This window comes from Octodon degus, unplaced genomic scaffold (genome assembly GCF_000260255.1).
Source record: "Octodon degus isolate 3935 unplaced genomic scaffold, OctDeg1.0 scaffold00146, whole genome shotgun sequence".
Taxonomy (NCBI): domain Eukaryota; kingdom Metazoa; phylum Chordata; class Mammalia; order Rodentia; family Octodontidae; genus Octodon; species Octodon degus.
The window spans coordinates 2,332,943-2,356,040 of NW_004524722.1; the positions used below are offsets into that span (position 1 = coordinate 2,332,943).

A 23,098-nucleotide genomic window follows, 5' to 3' on the forward strand; every position below is an offset into this window, starting at 1 on the left:
CTCTCTCTCTCTCTCTCTCTCTCTCTCTCTCTCTCTCTCTTCCCCACACTTTCCCTCTCTCTTTTTTTTCCTTTTCTCTCTTTGTCCTTCCTCCCTCCCTCCATTTCTTTGCTTGCTCTTTTCTTTTCTCCTTCTGTCTTTGTAAGACGATGGTGGCAGGAAAAGCAGTTGTCTTCTAGGAAAGACTAGCTGTCCAGGTGGCCTCGTGGCCACACTGCTTCTGAGCCCCACAAGTGCGCTGCAGGCTGCAGGCCGAGGCACAGCAGAGTGAGATAGAGAAGCGCCATGGGCCTGTCCTGGTCGACTTGCTTGTCCATCTCTCCACTCAACAGCAAGTCCTTTTTCTTTTCTCTTCCTTTCTTTTTCAGTGCTGGAAATTGCTAAAACCACTGAGCTACATCCTTAGCACCTTTAAGTGTTTATTATTCTATTTAGAACAGGGCCTTGGTAAGTTGCCTAGGCTGGATTTGAACTCATAATTCTTCAGCCTCAGCCTCCAAAAGAGCTGGAGTTACAGCCACCACGCCCAGTCACACAGCAGGTCTTCAGCAGGCGCTTGCTTGCTGTATCTCGGGAGCATTGAAGGCAAGTCAGTACAGTGATGGTGGGGGGCTTAGGGCGGAGGAGAGGGGGGATGGACCTCAACTCAACGTCAAGAACGTAAGGACAACACAGGCTACCTGGGCAGGGGACAGCAGGCTGAAGTGTGAAGACACAAAGGGAAGCAGCTAAGGAGGGAAGACCTGGAGAAGTGTTTGGGAAGCACCCTGATGGCAGGACAGGTGGACACCTTTGTTCCTCCTTCCTCTCCAGATGATGTCAGTATACTGGAGGAATTGTGAGGGGCTTTTGGGCGGGGAAGGGGAGAGGGGAGGAAGACATAAAAGAAAGTGTCCATTTTAGGGGCTCCAGAAACCCAGAGGCAAGGAGCAGGTGATCCATCAGCTCAGCCTTGTACTGGCTTCATGGTGTCATGGGGCAGGGCACAGTGGAGCACCTAGGAGCCAGCAGGCGGCGAGTGGGCCCTGGGAGGAGAAAGAGAACAGAGAGGACCAAGGGCCCCAGTGCTGAGCCCTAGCCTGCTGGGCATCCAGGCAGCCTGGGTCCCTCTTGGAGCTTCCTCTCCTGGTCTGACATGGTTAAGGCAGGGGCTGGTATAGATGGCTGTGTGCCCCACCTGTCTGTTCACCTGTAGGGGGATTCTGGCATGATAGGGTTTGTTTGTTTGTTTGAGACAGGATCTTGCTATGTAGTCTAGGGTAGCCTTGAATTTGCTGTGTGTTCCAGGTTGGCCTAGAACTCATGACAGTCCTCTTGCTTAGGCTCCCAAGCACTAAGATTATATGTATGCACCACTGCATTGGCGAATCTGGCTCCATTATAGTTTCTTTTTTGAGACAGGATCTTGCAATGGGATTCAGGTTGGCCTGCACTCACTGTGTAGCCCAGGTTGGCCTCAAACTCCCAGTAATCCTGCCTCAGCCCTCTGAGTACTGGAAAAAAAAAAAATCTTTCTTATACCTGTATATCCTGCCCTTTGGGAACCAGCAGGGTTGGAGAAGTCAGAAAAGCTTCTGGGGTCTGGGCTAGAGGAAAAGTAGCTGCCCAGAGGGCTTTCTGTGCTGGTCTCATTTAATCCTTACAGTGCCTCCAAGAGCAGGAAGATCCCCGTTTGACAGATGAACATACTGGGGCTCAGGGCCTCTGTCCTGTGCCCCAGCTAAGGCCTCACAGCTAGGATATGGCAGGGCAGGGGCCTACTCAAACAGCCCAGAGCGTCTAGGTAAACTAAGCCTGTGGGGCCTATCTTTGGCTGGCAGGGCAGGGCCATACCTGGAGGGCTGTCAGAGGGACCTTCAGGCTGCAGGTCTCCAGGGCTGGTTTTCAGAAAAGCATAACTCTGCCTCTGAGCCCTGCCAAGTCTGTGGATTGAGTTGAGACGCTTGTTCAGAGGAAACATCTGAACTGTGACTCCCTGCTCAGCAAGCCCTCCTGAACCCAGTGAGCACTGCGTGATACCTACCAAGAGACTAAGCCTCCAGCGTGCTTGTTTTAGCTGGGTGACTCCTGTTCTGATGAAGGTGACAGCGAGACCTGGCACTTTGGAGCCAGGAACATTTGTATTTTAGTTCTCTGCTCCACTACTGCTAGCTGTGTGGCCTTAGCTGATTGTTGTACCTCTCTGAGCCTCAGCTTTAACATTGTAACCTGGGGATGATGATTCCCATCTATGTAAGAGATGAGGTCTACGAAGGAGGCAGTTTGGTGCCCTTGTTTGCTGCATTTCTGCCCCTGTGGGGTCCACAGTCTGCGTGTTCCGGTTTGTGCTTTGTGGGATGATGGACTGGTTGCTCAGTGACATGGAACATGTGGTGGTGGTGGTTGAGGTTGTGATATTGGTCAAGGCTGTGATCAGTTTCATCCCGGGGGCCCCACATTCCGTCAGGAGCTTGTCCTCTCACTGGAGTCTGGCTCTGTTGGAAAAGGGTGATTTGCTTACAATCCCCTCACCATACTGCTTCATGTAGAGAATTAGCATGGCCTATGGGATATTCTTACCCTTCTCAGGGGCTCAGTTTCCCCAGTGGTAATCAGAAGAGTGGTGGTTGAAGAGATAATCCTGTGTCCTGAGGATTTCAGGATGATCCACAGGTTCACAACTTGCATGGACAAGGATATTGGGGACCACTTTGAGGTCTAGGAGAGGGTCAGGCTTGGGTCCACCTGTCTGTGTGTCCATTTGCTTGCTGCTTTGGCTCTCAAGACTGAGACACAGCCCCAAGGAGATGAGCCATCTTCCTGTCCTCTCTAGGTCCAAAGTGTCCCTGGGTCTTGATAGGTACTGCTACCCTCCTCCGGGTGGAGACCCCTGTTCCTCTGAGGCTGAGCCCTGGGAAACTCTCACAGAGAAGCTCAGGGCAAGTAGAAGAGTGAGGTGAAGGGATCCCTTTCTTTTCTCTCTCTTTTTTTTTCTTGGTACCAGGGATCAAACTCAGGACCTGGTGCTTTCCAGGCAAGTGCTTAAGCCACTGAGCTATATCTCTAGCCCCGAAGTACCTTTTTTTTTTTTTTTTTTTTTAATTTTTTTTTAAAATTTATTTGAGAGAGAGAGAGAGAGAGAGAGAGAGAGAGAGAGTGTGTATGTGTGTGTGTGGCCAGCTCAGCCCACCAGGGGGCGGGGCTGGCTGGCATGTGGTGCTGGGGGATTGAACCGCGGTCCCTGATGCTTTGCTGAGCTGGTTTTAAGTAGGTGCTCTAGACCACTGAGCCATCTCTCCAGCCCCCCGAAGTACCTTTTTGAGCCCGTTCAATGGCTCTTTTTGGGGCTTGGTAGTGGTCTGCTCCACAGTTCCTGCAGCCCCTACTCCCACCCTGCTTGTCCTTGTTGCAGATCTGTGTCCCAGCCTCTCTTACTATGCACTACTCCACTTGGTGGGAGCTCTTTGGGGTGGGGTCCAGGTCTGGCTCCCCTTGAGTTGGTTCCCAGTTGAAGGTCTGGCTGCAGCAGGCTTGAGAAAGTTGTGAATGGGTCAATGGAGGGGTAAGGACTGGGATGAAGCAAGGGAGAGGTCTTGGACACAAAATATTAGGAGGTATTTCCAAATCTGACCTAGTCCTTCGTAGTGTAGAAAGGTGCCTGGGTAATCACAGAAGCCTATTGAATAGTAGCATGGTTTTGTTTTGTTTTAAGACAGGGTCTTGCTGTGTGTTTCAGAGTTCAGCTGGCTTTGAACTTCCTATGTAGCCTGGCCTTGAACCTGCTGCCTTCTTCCTGCCTCAGTCACCTGGGGCAGGGATTACAGGTATGCTTTGCTACACTTGGCTTGTAGTGGCTATTTTTTGAGCCTTCATTTTGTGACAGGTATATTCCACACAGTATCAATAACAGCATCCTCTGGTGGTGGGTATTATTATTGTCCCCATTTTTCATACTAAGAAAGCAAGACTCTAAACAGTTAAATCCAGTGCCCTAGGACAAGCACTGTGATGGAACCGCAGCATTGCCAAGCCTCCTGCAAGGTTGTCCTTGCTTGTCCTGCCTCTTCTGCATGTGGCTTTGTGACTGGGGATGCCGGGCTGCTGCCCAACCCCATGAACTCTCTGGGATCTCTTGCATCGTGCCCTAGGGACTTGAGAGAGTGGAATAGTGAAGAAACAGCCTGTAGTTGCTGTGCTGATACTTGTTCCCCTTGGGACTCTGTTTGCTCAGCCGTAAAATGGCTGTTTTCAGGTCCAGCAGCAACCAGGCTTTAAAAGCTTTGTGGCTGGAGATGGCTGCTGGGCGGAGCAACCTCCCTTCAGTTCCGGTTTCCAGGGGAGCTCCGGGGTCCCTGCCAGTGAACTGACTTGTCCAGGGCCCTGTGGCTGTGGGTTCCACCAATGGCCCACCCCCATTCTGCTGTGACTCAGCCCTACTCTGCCACCTGTCACTCCCATGGCCTGTTAAAATTACACCTTGTGGCGTGTGGCCACCCCAGTGTGCACGGGAACAAAGCCGGATGTAATTTCCTCCCCTTGTCACAGTGGTGGCGCTGCCTCCAGGGGGTTGTGGAAAGGCCCTGGGCTGTGGCCAGGCTCACTACTATGGGGCAGGAGTGCCTGCCAGTGGTCACCTGATTGGGTCAGGTGGGCTGCCTCAGTTTCCTTGTGCCAGCTCAGCCAGGGTTCTCATCTTCCCAGGAGGGCCCTGGGACCGGCCTTCCTCCACAAGTGTGCCACCAGCCTGGGAGACCTTTGAAGTTCCCCTCTTTGTCTTAGGCAGTGTTTACAGACAATGGGTCCCTCTGTCCTGCTGCCTTGCCTGCTCCGCCTACTGTCCAGCACAATATGTTTGAAGACTTGCAAAGCCAATACATCTTCAAAGCTTGGATTTAGAGAACTTCTGGTTTCCTCAGAAGCTGTACTGAGTGCTCACTGGTGTGTGTGTGTGTGTGTGTGTGTGTGTGTGTGTGTGTGGCCAGCTCAGCCCACCAGGGGGCAGGGCTGGCATGTGGTGCTGGGGGATTGAACTGCGGTTCCTGTGCTTTGCTAAGCTTGTTCTAAGTAGGTGCTTTAGACCACTGAGCCATCTCACCAGCCCAGTGCTCACTGATGTTAACAGCACAGAAAGACCCAATTTTGAATCCCTGCTCTGCCACATCCTTGCTCTATGACCTGGCCAAGTTTCTCAGTCTTCATCAGTGTTCTCTTTTGCAGCATAATAATACTATCCAGGGGCTGGGGAGATAGCTCAGTGGAATAAGCGCTTGCCTGGCAAACGCAAGGGCCTGAGTTTAATCCCCGGTTCTGAAAAAAAAAAAAAAAATTAAGAATATTAACCAGGGCCAGCCTGATAGCTCAGCGGACTAAAGTGCCTGCCTAGGCAGAGTGCAGCAGCTAGGGTTCAATCCCCTGTGTGCCGTGCTGGCCCCACCTGCTGGGCACGCTGAGACTGGACGTGGTGGCACACACCTGTAATCCCAGAATTTGGGAGGCTGAAAACAGGAGAATCACTATGAGTCTGATCTATGTAGTGAGACCTGGTAGACCCTGTGGAACCTGTCCTAAATATAGGGGGAAAAAAAAAGAATACTAACCAAGGGCTGGCTACATAGCTCAGCAGATTAAAGCACCTGCAAACAGGCACAGGGGCTGGGGGTTCGATTCCGGGCATGCCTTACCGGCCCTGCCCCCAGGGCGCACTGAGACAGGGATTGAGAATGGGCGTGGTAGCGCATACCTGTAATCCCAGCTCTTTGGAGGCTGCAAACAGCAGAATCACTATGAGTCCAATCTAGTAGTGAGACCCTGGAAACCCTGGAAACACTTCCCTAAAATACAGGAAAAAAAAGAATACTAACCAATTTTGGGGCAAGAGTGCGCATGTGGTTGGTGCCTGGGTCTTCCGGTGGCTGCTCAAGAGATGGCTATTTGGGTGCTAGTGAGCGCTGCCTATCTGGCCTCTGCTGTCTTCAACGCCCCTTTCTAGCATTGTGTCCACTCTGTCACTTTGTTCATCTCATCCATTCCCTCATTCATGTCTCAGCAGTCCCCTTTCGTCTGGTGTATTTTTTGTCTTTCATTGACTTCACAATCATGACACTTAGAGGCCAGTTCTTCTGTAAAATGTCTGATTTTGATTTTGTCTGATATTTCTTTGTTTTCGCAGAACCAGGGATTGAACTCAGGCCTCTGTGCTTGCTAGGCAAGCGCTTATTCCACTGAGCCATCTCCCTGGCCCCTGATATTTCTTTGTGATTAATTTTATGCAGCTTTGGTGGAGAGAGCATGTAAAAGATGCCCGTATTCCTCTCATTTTAGCTTGTCTGGCACCGCCTGGTTGTAACTTGTCCTGATACCAATGATGTTCACTTTGATCAATTGAGTGACATGGTATCTGCCAGCCTTTTTTACTATGAAGTTCCTCATTTCCCTTGTGTAATAATTTGATAGGAAGATACTTTGAAACTATGTAAATATACTCTATTCCTCATCAAACATTTATTCATACCTGTATATGTTTTATTTTTTTGCTTGATGAGTAAGTTTATTGGTCTTTATCTGAAAAATCTTCATAGAAATTTTGTTTAACTTTCAGCAGCCCACTCTGAGGAAGCTGCCTTCTGTGCTACCTGATCTTTCTTCTGGGCGAGTGACATTTTGGGATGGTTCCACCTCTTCTTTTTAACTTCTCTCTTCAGCTTTCCATAGACTAAATTCCCTGGTATGGCAGCATGAACTTTCTTTTATTTTCTCCATATCTAGAATTACATTGTTCCTTATGTACTGAGAGAATTCTGTCTTACAAGCGTCTTCATCTTCCATTCGGTAACGCATGTAATCTGAGACATTCTGACCATGGTGTGCTTCTGAGGTACTTCTGCACGGACCTCCTTGCTGTCATTTGTTTGTTACTGTGAGGGACAGACAAGCCTCCATTCATAGCACCCGTGAGGGTTTCAAAACTTTTATTTCCAGTGGTAGTTCTGGCAAGACGTACATCCAAATAACAGGTGAAGGCACCAGATTTACCATCAGTGCTTTCCACATTGTGTTCATCTCCAGTCACCTCCACTGGCCTTTGTCAGTCTTATCCATGCCAAACCTACTGAGAAGCCTGCAGGCCAGCAGCAGGCCAGTACAGTATGCTGCAGCATAATTTGTCAGGCCAACTTTCACATGTTTTGGTATCTCCTTCAATATGGGCACAAGCCATCTGAAAAAGGATATCTTATATGAATTATCATCTCATGCTTAGGTGTGTTATACTTGTTTTTGTCCTGGATCCCCAAGCGTTTCCAAGCATAATAATCAGTTTTGCCCTCTCATCTTCTTCTAAACTTCCCTTGGTTTTTCTTAAAGTAGGTCTTATTCTTGACAACTTTAACAAAACCCATCCTGTGTAATAGAGGCTCCCGGCTCTACAGACTTGCAGGCTCAGAAACACTACAGGGGGGAAACCCTATATATAAATTTTAGTTTCTTATTTTATTTGGTGATACATAATTTTTTTTTTTTTTTAAATTTTAGGGAAGGGCCTACAAGGTGTTCAGGGTCTCACGACTAGATTGGACTCGTAGTAATCCGCCTGTTTATAGCTCCCAAGAGTTGGGATTACAGGCACACGCCACCATACCCAGTCTCAATTGCCATCTCAGCACGCCTTGGGGGTGAGAGGGGGCAGGCCCAGGATCAAACCCCCAGCCCCTATACCTGCTTGCAGGCACTTTAATCTGCTGAGCTATTTGGCTGGCCCTAATTGTTGTTATTCTTGGGTTTTGTTTTGTTTTTTTCCAGAACTGGGGATTGAACTCAGACCCTTGTGCTTGCCAGGGAAGCACTTATTCTACTGAGCCATCTCCCCAGTCCCTCTTGTTTTAATATGGCATGTCAGTGACTGCTTGTCTGGGACTGAGGAGTTTGCTAGGATTTGAGACTTTCAGTGGTGAAACTGGGAGAGTTCTGAGAAAACTCTGAGGAGTTGGTCACTGTTCCAGTCAGAGCCCTTCAGGCTGTCTCTTACATCTGTTAAACAAGGTGTCTATCATTCTTTGAGTACTTCCTTACTTTCTGGCACAATAACATATTCTTGGGTTATCTTATACTTCCTCTACCCAGCCTTACAATTACTCACCTTTTTCCAAGAAGAATTGGATCTAGAGACCTTTGAGTATTAGGCTATAGAAAACCATGGAAATACGAGCCACATGGAATTGCAGCTGCCACGTATGCTTTCTGTACTTGTGCCTGCTTCTGGGCCTTCACCCTGCCTGTTCTCTCTGCCAAACCTCTTGGCAAACACCTCCCTCCTGACTGAGCTTCCCCATGAAGCCTGATCCTCCCACCCTCCCAAGGAGTTGATCTTCTCTGAGCCTCACTGGGCCTTTTAGGGCACCTCAGCAATTCCAAATGAGATCCCTCCCTCAACCTGAAGCCTCTCAATGACAGGTCTCAGATTCATCACCTACTTATCTTGGATTAGGAAGGGCTGGAACTAGGGCTCCTAGTTAAATGAGTGAGTGTAGTGGCCTGAACATGCATGCGTGTGTGTGTGTGTGTGTGTGTGTGTGTGTATACTGAGCCCAGGGAACACTGAGCTACATCCTCAGTCCCTTTTCATTTTATTTTGAGACAGATTCTTGCTCAGTTTCCCAGACTGGCTTTGAATTCGTAATCTTACTGCCTCATCCTCCTGAGTAGCTGGGATTATGAGTGTGCATTATCATGCCCTACATGTTTCTATAAATTTTTAATGCACTTGTACTCAAACCACCTTCACATTTCTCCAAGTTGTTTCCAAAATATCCATTATAGCTGGTGTGTCCAAATCAGTATGCAATCCAGGGTCATACTTTACATGTAGTTATTGTGTCCTATGTCTCTCCATTCAGGCAAGTTTCTTCATATTTGCTAATATGAAATTGACCTGTAAAAGAGACTGGGCTTATAGCCTTGCAAAGTGTCTCACTGTGTGACTTTGTCTGGCTGTATCCTCCTAGTGTCACTTAACTTGTTCTTCTGTTCTCTGTTCTCTATAATATAAAGTCATGTTCAATGCTGGATGAGTTTCTTGGTACCTAGAATACCCAGCAGGTATGGTGCGGCCATTCTGTGGCAGTATGACACCAGTAGTGCTACCATGACTTAGCCCAGGATGAGGGGGAAAGAGTGTAGTTCCTCCCTTGTATGGTTGTGTATCCCCTTGTAAGTAGGAACATATGTAGGTTCCCCATATTGCCTGAGTGCCAGTTCTAGGAGACCTTTTTATTATTTACTTATTTATTTATTTGGTACAGGGTCTCACTACGCAGGCTTGTAGTGATCCTCCTGTCTTACTTAGCCTTCCCAGCATTGGGATTGCAGGTGTGTGCATGGTAGGCGGTATTGGGGATTGAACCTGAGTCCTTGCACTTGCCAGGCAGGCACTTAGACCACTGAGCTATTTCCCCAGCCTAGGAGACCTTTTTAGACTACTCAAGAAAACTCTGTTTGCTGAGAGAATTTGATCCTGGGGTTGGGCTCTTGGGTGAAAAAAAACAATCACAGAACAATAATTACAGAGTTTCATCTTCCTGACTACCAATCTGGGGAAATCTGGTTCTGTTCTAACTTGCTTTCCAGACATGTGAGCTGTGTTAAATCCCAGCCCTGCTACTTACCAATTTGACCCTGGGCAAGTTACTTAACCTCTTTGAGCCTCAAGTTCCTCCTTGGATTTCTTGTCTGGCAGAGTTGTTAGGAAGGTTAAATAAGACGAGTTATGCTTGTCTGCTCTTCTCCCAGATTTAAAACTCTTTGAGGGCAAGGCTATTAAATTTTAAGCTGTTTGTTGAATGCAAATCTGGGTGTGGTGGTGCAAACCTATGATCCCAGCACTAGGGAGGCTAAGGCAGGAGGATCACCACCAATTCGAGGCCAGCCTAGGCTACATAGTGAGTTCAAGGTCAGCCTGAACTGCATAGCATTTTTTTTCAAAATTTTATTGATAAACAGCAATGAGACAGTTTCAAATCAAATTGGAAGTACAGTTTCAACAAATAATACACTGCATATATTCTTTGCATAGCATTTATTGAGAGCCTGCATTTATTCATTTTAGCATTTATTCATTTATTGTGATCCTCTCTGTCTCTCTCTTTTTTTTTGGCGGAACCAGGAATTGAACTCAGACCCTTGTGCTTGCCGGGGAAGCACTTATTCTACTGAGCCATCTCCCCAGCCCTGATCCTGTCTCAAAAAAATGAATGGGGAAAAAAAAAACCAAAAAGGACAAGTAGTATGGCCAGGTGACAAGTTCCTTGGGAGGAAAGAAGTCATTCAGTTTGTTTTGTCATTTATGCTTTCACTTCATTTAACATGCTGCTGCACCCTAGGCTCCATGTTGAATCAACTATGAGCCTCTGCACGTCTCTTAGGGGTCTAAGACCCCTAGACACAGAGATTTAGTGTATGGGGCGTGGAAGATCTGACTGGGAAGGCTTCCTGGAGGAGGAGACTGGGCTGAAACAGGGTTGTGGTGTCTGGGGTCAGGGGCTGTCTGAGTCCTAGCATGGCTTCTTTTTTTTTTTTTTGCGGAACCAGGAATTGAACTCAGGCCCTTGCGCTTGTGAGGGAAGTGCTTATTCCACTGAGCCATCTCCCTGGCCCCCCTGGCATAGCTTCTGGTGCTGCTGAGCCAGGCTTGTGGTGAGAATTCAGGCCATGCTAGCTTCAGAGGCTCCTGCCCTTACTTGTCCTCCCTCCTCCTCAGCCTTTCTGCACTCTGGTCCCCTGGCCAGCGCTCTGAGGCTTGTGTGACCCAGATGACCCCCTTGTGTCTGTCTGCAGTGCCGGATGGAATGCCGTGATGTGCCAGCCGAGACACTCTATGACGTCCTACACGACATTGAGTACCGAAAGAAATGGGACAGCAACGTCATTGAGACTTTCGACATCGCTCGACTGACAGTCAACGCTGACGTGGGCTATTACTCTTGTGAGCAGGCGCAGCATTCTGATCCTACCCCTTGGCTTCTCCCCCAGCCTTCCCCCTTACAGCTGGGTCATTCCCACAGCAGGACTCTGAGGGGCCTGGATCCTGAGACTGAGGGCTGTCGTCTTGAACACACTTGGGTACACTCATGTACACTCACCAACACATATACACTCATGTTCATGAAGGTGCTTTATACACAGGCATACGTACACCATCATGTATGTGTCCCACAGCCATGGGTGACCTATTCATAGACACACTTTCACACATGTACTCACAATACTGGTTTTCTCACATAAATTCAGATGCCATATATAAACTGGCCAGGCCAGCAAGGGAAGGGCTTTGTGAGGCTCTGAAGAAAATGGACAGCCGCAGAATGATAAAGGCAAGGGATCTGTTCTTTTTCTTTCCAGCAGGCTGGTTGTGGGGCTGCGGGGCTATGGGCTGGAAAGTGTGTATACAGCTGGTTCAGGCAGAGCTGGCAGTGGCTGGGCACCTCTAGGTCTCTGGCCTCTGTCACACCCATCCTCACAGGCAGGTGGACCAGTGATCTGGCTAAACTGTCCTTGTCCTCTACAGGGAGGTGTCCCAAGCCCCTGAAGAACCGTGATGTCATCACCCTCCGCTCCTGGCTCCCCATGGGCGCTGATTACATCATTATGAACTACTCAGTCAAACACCCTGTGAGTTGACCTGCCTTCCTTGTTGGGCAGGCAGCGGAAGGTGTCAGGCAGGGCTCCCTTCTGGGGCCCTTAAGCATGTCAGGGGAGGGCAGTGTGGGCCATCTCTGTGGTGAGGGCATAGGATGGACTGGCTTCAGTTGACTGGGCTTAGAGATGAGGTGGCCAGGAAATGGGGAAGGGTCTTATGCCCCCCCTAAGTAGGGAGGACAGGGAGATATGGCTGGCCCAGACAAGGACTGAGTGCCCATGTTGGCCCATGAGTTCTGGCCCCAGGCTGGAGTTTTCCTGAGGGAATAGGGAAAACCTTGAGTGGGACAAGGATGACTCAGTCTGATTCTTGCCTTTTTTCTTGTCCCAACATCAGGCCTTGCCTGACATAAAGTCCAGGGGATGTGAACTCTGTGTGTGTGTGTGTGTGTGTGTGTGTGTACATGCATGCCACAGTGTCATCTCCTCCGCTCCCAACTCCACTTTCACCTCCCTGTGCCTTCCATCCCCAGAAATATCCACCTCGGAAAGACTTGGTCCGAGCTGTGTCCATCCAGACGGGCTACCTCATCCAGAGCACGGGCCCCAAGAGCTGCGTCATCACCTACCTGGCCCAGGTGGACCCCAAAGGTGAGGGCTTGGCCCTGGTAGCCTGTCATGGGATCCTTCCCTATGCCCCATCGGATAGGCTTGATCCTGGAAGGCCATCTGTCAGGGGCTGTTTGTCTTTTCGGCATTATCATCCAAAATAGTGGTTTGAAAGGAATGGGCCAAGGTAGGACCCACTGCTTCTCAGCAGAGGCTCAGTGCTCTTTGTGGGCTCTGACAGCCCTAGCTTCAGCCTGCTCCTGCTTACTGGCTGCTCCTGCTCTGTCCTGTGGACACCCATGCTAGAGTGCAGACCTCGTCCTCTCCTTTGGGTGGCTCACCACTGCTGTGGCTGCTGGCCATATGTCTGTGTGTGTTGAGATGTAGATCCCTGTGGCCATCAGCCTTGTGGACAAGATGGCTTCTAGGTATCTGCGACTCACTAAGCCCAAGGCTGAGCCCACCTTGCCCTCCTGACCTGTCCCTTCTCCATATCCATCTTCCAATCTCCCGCACAGGTCAGATGGGGTCACTCCCTCTTCCCTCTGCTCTCCCTGATTCTTACTGATTCCACCTCTCACAGAACTCCTGACTGGGTTGCTTCTCTGTACTCAGCTGCCTTGTCTGTCTGTACCTGCTGCTGGAGGAATCCTTCTCCAATGCTTATTTCATTTGCTTAAAATGTTTCTGCAACCCTCTGTTGCCCTCAGTTTGAGCCCCCACCCTAGATTTCCTACCCCATGCCCAGGCAGTACTTTCCCTCAGCTTGACATGCTGCCTCCTTTCTGAGCCCTCCAGGGCTGCTTCAGATGTCACCTTTCTGTCCCTGATATCCAGGTGCCCATTCCCCTCTAGTAGTACACCTGTAAGCAGCTGGGCCCCTGGACAGTGAGTCCCCAAATGGGTCCCCAAAGGTGGTATCATAGCGAATGTGGAGTGAATGGGTGACTGAGTGACTAGAGGATACTTAAGCCTTGAGTCTTTCTGCCTGTTAGCTCCACATCCCCACTGGTGTTAGGATGGAGAGTGGGCTGTGGATTTGGGGTCAGGTCAGGCTAGGGTACTCTGGTATGGCTGTGGAGGGGGCCTTGAAAGGACAAGTGGAGGAAGGGCTGAACATCAGGGTGAGTCCTAATGGCCCCTGGGGCTAGGGTGAGAAGGCAGGTGTGGCAGGTGTAGCTTGGTGGGTCAGCACTGTAACCTGTAAGTAACCTACCGTCACTTAGGACTTTCTTCCATGTGGCTCTGGAGCTCAGCAGAGGGACAGTTGTACCCCCAACTGTAGGACTGCCACACTAATCCCTTTTCATGGGAGGACGAGGGTGGCCTCCCTGGAAGCCCAGGCAGAGGGAGGGAGGGGCTGGTGACTTATGGGGTGGGGATGTGGGCTGCTTTGTCCCTTCTCACCTCACCTCCCTTCCCTGCCCTCACAGGCTCCTTACCCAAATGGGTAGTGAATAAATCATCTCAGTTCCTGGCTCCCAAGGTGAGTGGTCTTGGGATTTTTAACGGTCTGGAGGCTGAAGGAGAGAACTTTGGTTGGGTTGGTAGTCAGGGTTGGGGATCAAGGATGGAGATGGACCGAGGTAGGGCTGTACTTGGAAGCTGTGAGCGTTGAGGTGAGAGGTTGGTTGCAAACCGCTAGAGGGCGCTGGAGGGCGTGGAGAATCTCCTCCCCAGCCACCCCTGATGCTGCTGCTGTGCGCCTGCAGGCCATGAAGAAGATGTACAAGGCGTGCGTCAAGTATCCTGAGTGGAAGCAGAAGCATCAGCCACATTTCAAGCCGTGGTTGCACCCGGAGCAGAGCCCATTACCTAGCCTGGCACTGTCGGAGCTGTCAGTGCAGCATGCAGACTCGCTGGAAAACATCGATGAGAGTGCAGTGGCTGAGAGCCGCGAGGAAAGAGTGGGTGGCGCGGGCGAGGCCAGTGATGATGACACCTCGCTTACCTGAGTGTGGCACTGCCACATGGACACGGAGACAGGACTGGAGCGGAGCCCTGGGTTGCGGAACCTCCTGCACCCTCTCCCCTCACCTACCCAACTTCCTGGGGACCCTGAGCCTGGCCCTCCACGCTTGGCCTGGTAGGACACAGCCCCAATAAAAGATCTCACAGCCTCAGCCAGTTCATCCTGTGCCTACTTTTCCTCTGCTCGAGCCACAGAGCCCTGGAGTGCTAGTACTGCTCAAAAGGCCTTTGATCCTTTAGGCAGCATCTTATTTCTCATGTATGGGGGGGGGTATCACAGTTTTTGTCCTGTGTTTCCTCCTCCCTGTCCGTTAGCTCACCTCTCTGGCCTTGTTGCATGATTCCTTTGCCTTTCACTACTCTAAGGGAAGGCGTTACAGAGTTGTCCTGTGGGGGTTCAGTGTGACCTCTGGTCCCAGCCCCTCGGGTTCAGTTTATGTACTGGGCACCTTGAGCTCTCCTGTCATCGCAGAGGGAAGGGGAGGAAGTGATAGTCTTGACCTCAGAGGTTGGGGGAGTCTACCCAGCAGGAGGGAGGCAAGGGGGTAGAGGTAAGGGTCACCAGACTCCAGTGCAGTGGGCGTCTAGGCTTTGGGACTGCACCTTTTCTAGATCATTTTTAAGAGCTCTGGATTTGAATAGAAATGGTGGGGTCCTTAGGTACCTATCCTTTTGACCTCCAGATGCCAGCCACCTCATCCCATATCCACCTGTGCTCCTGAGAGCTAAAGAGAGGCCTGATACTCTGCTCTCTGTGGCTGTTTTGCTGCCCAAGAGACACCCCATCTGCTAGGTCCAGATGACCCTGTGCTCTGCTTCTCTCCAGTGTTCTTGGCCTCATGCTAATGTGGAGCCCAGAAGTTTCTCCCAACGTCTGGTCTGTCCTCCCTTTCTGAAATGCTGCTGGCCTTAGCTTGCCCAGTGGAAGACACCACTAGGAAAAGGAGGGGTGTGTTCATTGGAAGGGATCAAGCTAGGAATGTCTGGTTGAGCCCAAAGCCTGCAGGCTTGGAGTCTAGCCTGAAGGCCATGGGTGAGTGTTTCGTCCCAAATCCCCAGGGGTGGTTCTCAGTGCTGGGGAAGTAATCTGGAGCTATCACAGTAGATTTCTGCCATCTGCATAGCCCCCATCCCCAGGTGGAGGTGGGGTAGGCAATTAGAGCAGAGCCCTGAGGTTCACAGAGGAAGCAGTAGATGGCCAAGTGGGGGTGAGATAGGAGATTCACCCAGAGGGGCTCCAGTCCCAGCTTTGCCCAAACACAGTTTTGGCTCTGTGACATCAGACAAACCTTAGAACCTCTTGGAGCCTCATTTCCAAATCCACACACAACCTGGGGTGATAATTTTGCCTTTGGGCAAATGTGGATATTGAGATAAAAGGAATAAATTGCTCTCCACTGGGCCTAGGATGTAGCAGTTACTCAAATTAATGACTTTCCTCTTTCCATGCCCACCCTATGAGAGCTTGTCTACTAAATATACTATCGTGTAGAAGGAAATAGAATCCCACAGTTAAGGTCTTGGGCTTGGCTGACCCCAAGGGGAGTCCTGGTTCCAGGACCCAGCAAGGCTGCCAAGCCTTGGTGTTCTGTGCATTAGCTCTGCGAGAGGCGAGAATCTCCCGTTATCAAGACCAGTGAAGGTGCCTAGGTGCTGGGATCTCAGGCTGGTGGCTGCAAGGGAAAGAAAGGAGCCTTGGGACTTTTCCTCACCACCTCACACAGGGCTATGTGGGTGCCAGGAGAGAATGAGTTACCCTGGAAAATGAGGCTGGGAAGGACTCCTAGGGGTGGTGATCGGGACACGGTCGGCAGGCCTCAAGCGCCCCCTATCGCTCAGAATTGGGGTGCGTGTGGGGGGGGGGGGGGGGAGGGGAGGGGAGAGGGGAGAAAAAAGAAGAGAGCTCCTTCCCAGGAGGGCAACTCACCAGGCCAGGGGTGGGAACCTGAGCGACACTCAGGGAGAGACCCCAGCGTGCAGGTGTATGTGTGTCGACTCCGGGAGAGATGGAGACTCCGTAGACAGGGGGACGTGTGTGTGTGTACTGGCTGCAGGAGATCGAGGAAGCGACAGGGCTTAGAGAGTCCCCCAGACTGACCGGTCTGGCAGGCGGGCCGCCAGCAAACTTGAGCTTCGCGACTGAACAAGGGGCGGGGCCCAGCCCCGGGCGTCACGTGGGGCAGGCGGAAGCACCCCGCGGGGTGGGCGCGCCCGGCCCGCGGCAGCGATTTGGCTGTGGCGGTGAGTTAGAGGCTGCTTCGGGATCTGGGGTCCCCGCGTGGAGTCTTGGAACAAGCAGGTCAGTCAGTGCAGCTGCCCGGGCGTCCTCCCCAGGTGTGGCCTGCAGTGTCCCCATGCCTCAGAAGGGAACGCTGAGGCCGCGCGGCGGCTCCACACCCTTCGCCCATTGCCCCGTGTTGTCTGGTTTGTTTTCCGGGCTGGTGGTGGGGATGGGGATCGCCTCGGTAGGATCAGCTGTGGGGTCAGAAACTGTCGCGAGAAGGGTGAGTTGGCGGACGCCGGCTTCCAGCCCTCGTTTCTTCGGCGGGAAGGCTCCCAGGCTCCGGAGTTAGCCCTTTCTGACGCCAACTGTGAGATGAAAACTCCCACCCCATTGACCGCGGGGATCATTACATTTCTGCAGATCAAATGATCCTGTACTCGGGACCTGCGGGTCTCCAGTGACCTTGGGCAGGGTACTTCCGGTCTCCGCACCTGGCTTTCCCACTAGTAAATGGGGGCATTGCTTCCCAAGAGCATACCCGGCCCAATTGCTGGGAAAAGGAGGGGTGTGTTCACTGAATGGAATCCAGCTAGGAAAGTCTGGTTGAGCCCAAAGGCCGCAGGCTTGGAGTGCAACCTAGAGGCCCCGGGGTGGGTGTTTTGTCTCAGATCCCTGGGGCGGTTTTTGGTGCTGGGGAAGTGACCCAGAGCCATCACAGTAGATTTCTGTCGACCCCACATCTGGGGAGCCTTTCCAAATCGCAGATGGAGGTAGTGTGGGGTTGGAGGAGGGTTTCAGGGACAGACTTCGGGACTGCACAGGGTCCCAGACAGAGGCGCTCATGACGTCTGTTCCTCCAGGTGGGAGGGTTGAGGGGGGTGAGGGGAGAGACCTCCTAGCAAGATCATTACAGGGTGGAAGGGACCCAGCAAAGCCTTACGGACAGGTGTAGACAGGTGCAGGCCCATGGAGATGACTGGGATGGGCCTTGGCAGTTAAGTGGCACCTTGTAAGCGCAGGAGCCTCTAGGTGAGGGCATAGGTGTGCTGAGGCAGGAACTTGGATGGTGTGTTTGAGGCAAGGAGATGGGTGTGGTTGCAGAGAGTGTGAGGGGAGAGGACTGGAAAGAAGTCAGGTTTATGTGGTGTCTGAGCCCTGGTCTGGGGACCCTGTCTCCTCAAGGGCCATTTGCTTACTGGATTAGGACAGAAGGAAAGTGTCCCCGAAACACTGCTGGTGACTCCGCTGTGGTGGAGGTGACGCAGCCCCTCCAGGCACTATTGCCTCAGTCTTCACTTGGGCAGGTAGCCCCCTCCCCAAACTCCTCAATACTTCCAGGATCATCCTTTCGCGGAAGTTGCCTTTCCTCCCTGCGCTCTCCAGAAGTTGGCTTCCCATTCAGATCTTCAGGACCTTTGGAACTTCAGGTTTCAGAAATGGACTGCTTATCGCCTCGTTCTTCCAGCTCAGCACTTCAGTTGTGTGTAATGACGCAGCTTAGGAAGGGTGCCCCAGGAACTCCACAGGGAGGGGTCTGCAGAGCTGAGGGGACTAACTGGCACCTGGCGTCCCTGCAGCCACCAAGCAGTCTGTGACTGCAAGCACCAATACTTTATAGAGCTTTCCTTTCCCCATCTGTAGGATGGGGTGGTAAGCCCTGACTTCATGCTCAAAAGGGACTGTATGGGGTAAGGCTCTGGCCTGTCAGAGTTTAAATCCTGCCCCATAAGTGAGTGTTGGAGTGAAGGCAGAACTCAGGGAAAGGGTCAGTTCCGAAGGTGGGTGATCTCATAGTACTGGCATAGTGGTGGACCAGGCCTGTGGTATCAGCAGGACGGAGTGCCCATCACTCTAAAGCCTCTCCTCTTCCCACCCCACTCTCCTTGGCTGAGCTCAGAGCCAACCGCCAATGCCCAAACAAGTGGCCTCTGTTCCCAGGGGAGGGGGGAGGGGAGGCAGGCCCTGGGCTCCAGGCCCGTGTGTCCAGCACTAACCCTGCCCCCCCCCCAGCCCCTTCTGGGTCTTAACCCTCCGGATCCTGGACTAGGCCCTAGGGTGCTTGGGAGTTGATGCCTTTTGCCCACCAGCTACTCCCTCTGCCCTGTTACAGGCTTCTGAAGGTTCTGTCGCTTCTGGAGGAGATGCAGCAGGGTATCAGTGGGAAATGGGGAAGGAAGGAGGAAACAGGTTGGGGAGAGGCTAGGCAGATATGGCCATGAGATACCACTTGGCCCAGAAGTTTCTACCATAGATGGGGAGACTGAGCCTAAGGCCCAAGCGGTGCAGGGAGCCTGGGTAGTGGGGTATCAGCGGCAGCGAGCAGGACTTGTGGAAGTGTAGGGAGAGACACTGTCTAGGCCCCTGTACTGAGCATGGTACATTTCTTGCATTATTTAACTTTACCTCATTGGATGAGATGAGGGTCACAGGGGAAGACATGGGGCCATGGCAACAAACATGTCTGGAGCCTTGTTGTAGGCATTTTCCTGTATATTAACCAGCTTAATCCTGTCAGTGGCCCTCAAGGTTAGGTACCATTCTACCGAAAAGGAGTCTGAGGCCCAGCAAAGTTAAATAACTCACCCAAGACTATTATGGATTGGGGTAGTCAGGACGAACTCAGGCATGTGTTTGCCTCCTTTGGCCTCAATTGCCTTGCTCAGAGAGTGCTGTCATCCAGTTGCTCTCTGAGGGCTTTCCCCTGGATGGTGGCCAAGGCAGCTGGCAGAGTGTGACCTCAGCCAGGCAGCCCCAGCCCCTCCTTCAAGAGCAGTATCCCCCCTCCAGTAGCTCCCCTCAGTGCCTGGCCCCCAGCCCTGTGCAATGCTTGTGTTAGGTTTTTTGGGTGGGTGTTGTGCTGGCGGGGCAGATATCCCACTCCAGTGTGTACTCCCCACAAGCTCAGGGCTGCCAGCTCAGATTGGAGAGGAGGTCTTGGCCACTTACTGCCCGCCCCAGACCTGTGCATTTAAACCAGTGTCTGGGAGAGACAGCCCCAGGGAGGCAGATGATCCCAGGTGTCAGAGACGGCATAAGCTGTGTCAGCACGCTGTTCATCTCCTGTGCGGCCTTCGTGTAGAATCAATCTCTCTCTCTCTCTCTCTCTCTCTCTCTCTCTCTCTCTCTCTCTCTTTCTCTCTCTTTCTCTCTCACATCCTTTAGGTCACAGATGACAAAGAGAGCCTGTTTCATAATTAGGACATCTATCCTAGATCACTGGGACAGTTAGAATGGCTGAGAGGTGATGTGGAATGAAGTGACCAGTTCGACAGTAGTAGCTATTATTTCTTTTCTGTCTCTTCTTTTGCAGTACTGGGGCCTTGTACACACTAAGTAGTTTCCCTCTTATTAAGCCATATCCCAGACTCATCGGTTGTGTCTTGAAAGCCTACTATGTGCTAGGCAACATGCTGATTCCATGTAATCCTAAACAACAGAATAAGCACCAACTAATAGGACAAGCACTATTCCCATTTCACAGATGAAGACACTGAGGCCCAGAGAAGTTAAGCAGTTTGCCCACAGCCCTGCATTCCTTAGAAGACCTAGAAGTCCATGTTGCTTTGAAATGTGAACCCTGAGCACTGGGTTGCATTGTAGATAGAAGTTACCCAAATCCAGTTCTACCCTGGAAACTCTCAGTTGGGGTGACAGGCAGACTAGAAGACTGCCTTGTCAGTTGCTATTGTTGGTCACCAGCTGTGGAGCTGGAATCCCTGAAGGGTATCCTTTGGAGAAGACTGGACTAATGGCAACTGAGTCCTGAGCCTTGAGGGGTCCAGCCGGAGGACAGGCATTTCCTAAAGACCTACGTTCTGTCTTATCTTATCCTGACCTGGCTTTTGGTAATAAAATGGTTCTCTCAGATGCCACATGCTGATGAAGGGACTGAGGTCAGTTGAAGGTAAGTGTTCTGCCAGCCATTGGTCAGGTCTGAGGCTCCGAGGCATGTCCCCCTCCCCGCCTGGGGCCTGGTAAGCCCCTGAACTTCCAGCCCATACTGCCCACAGTGCCTTGTCACAGGGGGCCAAGTTATCGCTGAACAAACCAGGAACCAAATCCACTTAAGGTGCCTGGGGTCTGCCATAGCTAGGTGTGAGCAACTGAACACACCTGGGACGGACCCCAGAGTGAGAAGGCCAAGATGCTGACCCCATGTGGTCAAGTGTGTGGTGCTCAGGGGAAGAGGGGCCATGGAGAGTTTGGGGCCAAAGAATTCCCACTGGAGAGATATGGCCAGATTTTCCTTCTTAATTTGTATGAGGGTAGAGTTAAGGCAGGTGGGACCTGCCCTGACCACTTCTCTGTCATGTCCTAGGACTGGGACCAGGGGCCTCATCTGGTATATGCCAGTGAGCACATGGGGCCACATCTGGAATCTTGACTTCCCAGGGGCTGTGAGGAAACTAGCCTGGTCTCACTTCCTTGACCTAGGCCAGTGTAGACTGGGTGGGTCAACCCTTGGGACTGGGAGGAACAGCAGGCCTCAAAGTCCCCAAGGACACTGCCTGTGTCTGGGTGGCTCTTGTTGTACTCCTCTCCCCAACCCCATCAGCTAGCTTCAGGTACGGACAGCACACAGCAGGACCCCATCTAGCCACTCCTCGGGGTGCAGGAGCTGGGGCTGCATCTGCCTGCCCCTGCTCTTTCTGGGGCCCACAGGGACTTGTGGGCAAAGTGACTGTGCTAAGAGGGCACTAGAAGCAGAGTCCCTTGGGGAGCAAGGCCTGTTTCCTACAGGGCAGAGCCCTCTTCCTGCCCATTGCCTCACTTGGTGAACCTTGCTTGACTGCTTCCAGCCCTTTCCTGTGCCACCTCTCTCTTGGGAACTCTGAATGTGTGCTCAGCATTTGATGTCCCAGGGGTTGAGGGAGGTTAGGCCAGTTCTACACCACTTGCTACGTGGGCTGCTGAGGCTTTTTACCTGGTCTTGGTCTTTTGGTCTCTACTGGGGACCTTCAGCAGCTATTGTGTGGTTTTGCAGCTAAGATGTAGTCATTTGTTCCTAAAAGGACCTAGAAGGGACCCCTGAGGGTGGAGCTCAAAACTGATGCCTCTCTGGTGAGCAACAGGTTAGGTCCAGGCCCTCTCTCTGTTTGGCAAAGCAGGGTGCTGGTGTTGCTGGTGGGGTCTGCCTTTACCCTTGGACTGGGCTGTACCTCCTCCTGCCAGCTGGATATAGTAAGCCCAGGACTCTGAAGATCCGGGGAGCATGTAATGGTTCTGTACCAGGGACATGAACCAGGACACTTAGCTATCTCTATTTCCGGTGGCCTGAAAACACACATTTCTCAAGGCAGAACTGGGTGGCCCCCTTGGAGGGGGCGGTGTTTGCTCTAGTATCTCTGAAATCATCTGAGGGGATCCTCCTCCCCATGTCTGGAAGAGATTGAGCTCAGCTGGGAGCTGAGGCCTGGACCCTCCTGACTTGCTCTGTGGCCCTGGTTATGCTCTTGCCTGTTTGGGACTCACTGCCTTGTGGAAATGGGGACAGTTGGGCAAGGTGCTCCTTATGCCTTAGAAATAGATGATTAAGGTTGCAGAGAACCAGGCTGGGGCCTGGGCAGCAGGAAGGTAGAGCTGGAGCTGGTGGGCAGTGGTGGCATGAGAGGTGCCAGGAAGCTGGAGGCCAGGTTCCAGCCATCCTTAGGCCTGACTTGCAGTGTGGCCCGAGCTTCCTGCTGCCCACATGTAAAGTTGGGCAGTGTTACTTCAGCCTAGAGCTGTTCACTGTGTATCACCTTGGGGACCTAAGGGAATCAGACCCTTGTCCTGGCAAGATTGGGTGAGAGAGAATGAGTGTGTGGCCAACACAGTCACGGAGACAACTGGCAGGATCAGGGCCTTGACTGGGGGTTAGACTGCTCCCTGGAGCAGTGAGGCAGGGGAGATGTCCTAGGCAGAGGGAACTGTATACACAGAAGCCTAGCAGGTGAGTGCTGGGTTTGGGGCTCTGGAGTGGAGAAAGTGAGGTAGAGCCAAGGGCCGCCCCCTGGCAGCTGAGAGCCATGGGAAGGTAGCAGAGGAGCAGTAACTGCCTTCAGGGTGGCAGTTGGTCTTAGAGACTCCTGGAAGTCTGCGTGGTTCAGGGGACGGTTACGCGGTGAGTGGGCAGCATGAGGGGTTTGAGAGTCAGCACTTCCCCTGTGTGTAGGGGGCTCCCCAACAGTGTTTATCAGGACAGCCCAGCAGGAAGTGGCTGAGGCAGCCGCAGAGGTCAAAAGAAGAGGTAGATCCAGCCACAGAGGGTTCCAAGGAGTTTCAGAGTCAAACCTTCAACTCTGAGACCTGTGGTCTGAACCCTGACACTCACCTTGTCCAGGTGCCCTCTCCCCACCCATCTCTTTCTCCCCACCTGAGCTGGGTTCAGGTACAGATGGGGGACCTCCCAGCCCAGCCCCCTGCAGCCCCTGACTTGGCCCATCCCTTCCTGCCTCTGTGGGTGCCCAGCCTCTGCCACTGCCCACAGTGGTTTGGGAGCCTTCCTGGAGAAGGATTTGAGTCAGAGGAGGAGGGAGACATCAGGACACTAAGAAGCAAAGGCCAGTGCTGGGCATAGTGGTGCCTGCCTATCATCCCAGCACTGGGAAGGTTGTGGTAAGAGGATCATCTGTGTGGGTTTGAGGCCAGCCCAGGCTACATAGACATTTCTTTCTATGTTTCTCAATACATAGTGTGGGGGTGGGG

General features: G+C 52.0%; 2 protein-coding genes across 4 annotated transcripts in view; both read left to right on the top strand.

Moving 5' to 3' along the window:
- Stard10 (StAR related lipid transfer domain containing 10) overlaps nt 1-14,339 on the top strand; it is a 28,363-nt gene extending 14,024 nt beyond the window's left edge. Inside the window, exons 3-7 of the mRNA XM_004641936.2 lie at nt 10,807-10,954; nt 11,537-11,640; nt 12,141-12,258; nt 13,650-13,702; nt 13,929-14,339. Coding sequence (XP_004641993.1) covers nt 10,807-10,954; nt 11,537-11,640; nt 12,141-12,258; nt 13,650-13,702; nt 13,929-14,171 — 666 coding nt within the window. The 3' untranslated portion in view covers nt 14,172-14,339. The remainder of the gene's footprint in view (nt 1-10,806; nt 10,955-11,536; nt 11,641-12,140; nt 12,259-13,649; nt 13,703-13,928) is intronic.
- A 2,061-nt stretch (nt 14,340-16,400) lies between these two features.
- Nucleotides 16,401-23,098, top strand: part of Arap1 (ArfGAP with RhoGAP domain, ankyrin repeat and PH domain 1) — a 59,892-nt gene continuing 53,194 nt past the window's right edge. For all 3 annotated transcript variants that reach the window (XM_023702022.1, XM_023702024.1, XM_023702026.1), the window contains exon 1: nt 16,401-16,486. The gene's annotated coding sequence lies outside the window, so the exon portion shown is untranslated. The remainder of the gene's footprint in view (nt 16,487-23,098) is intronic.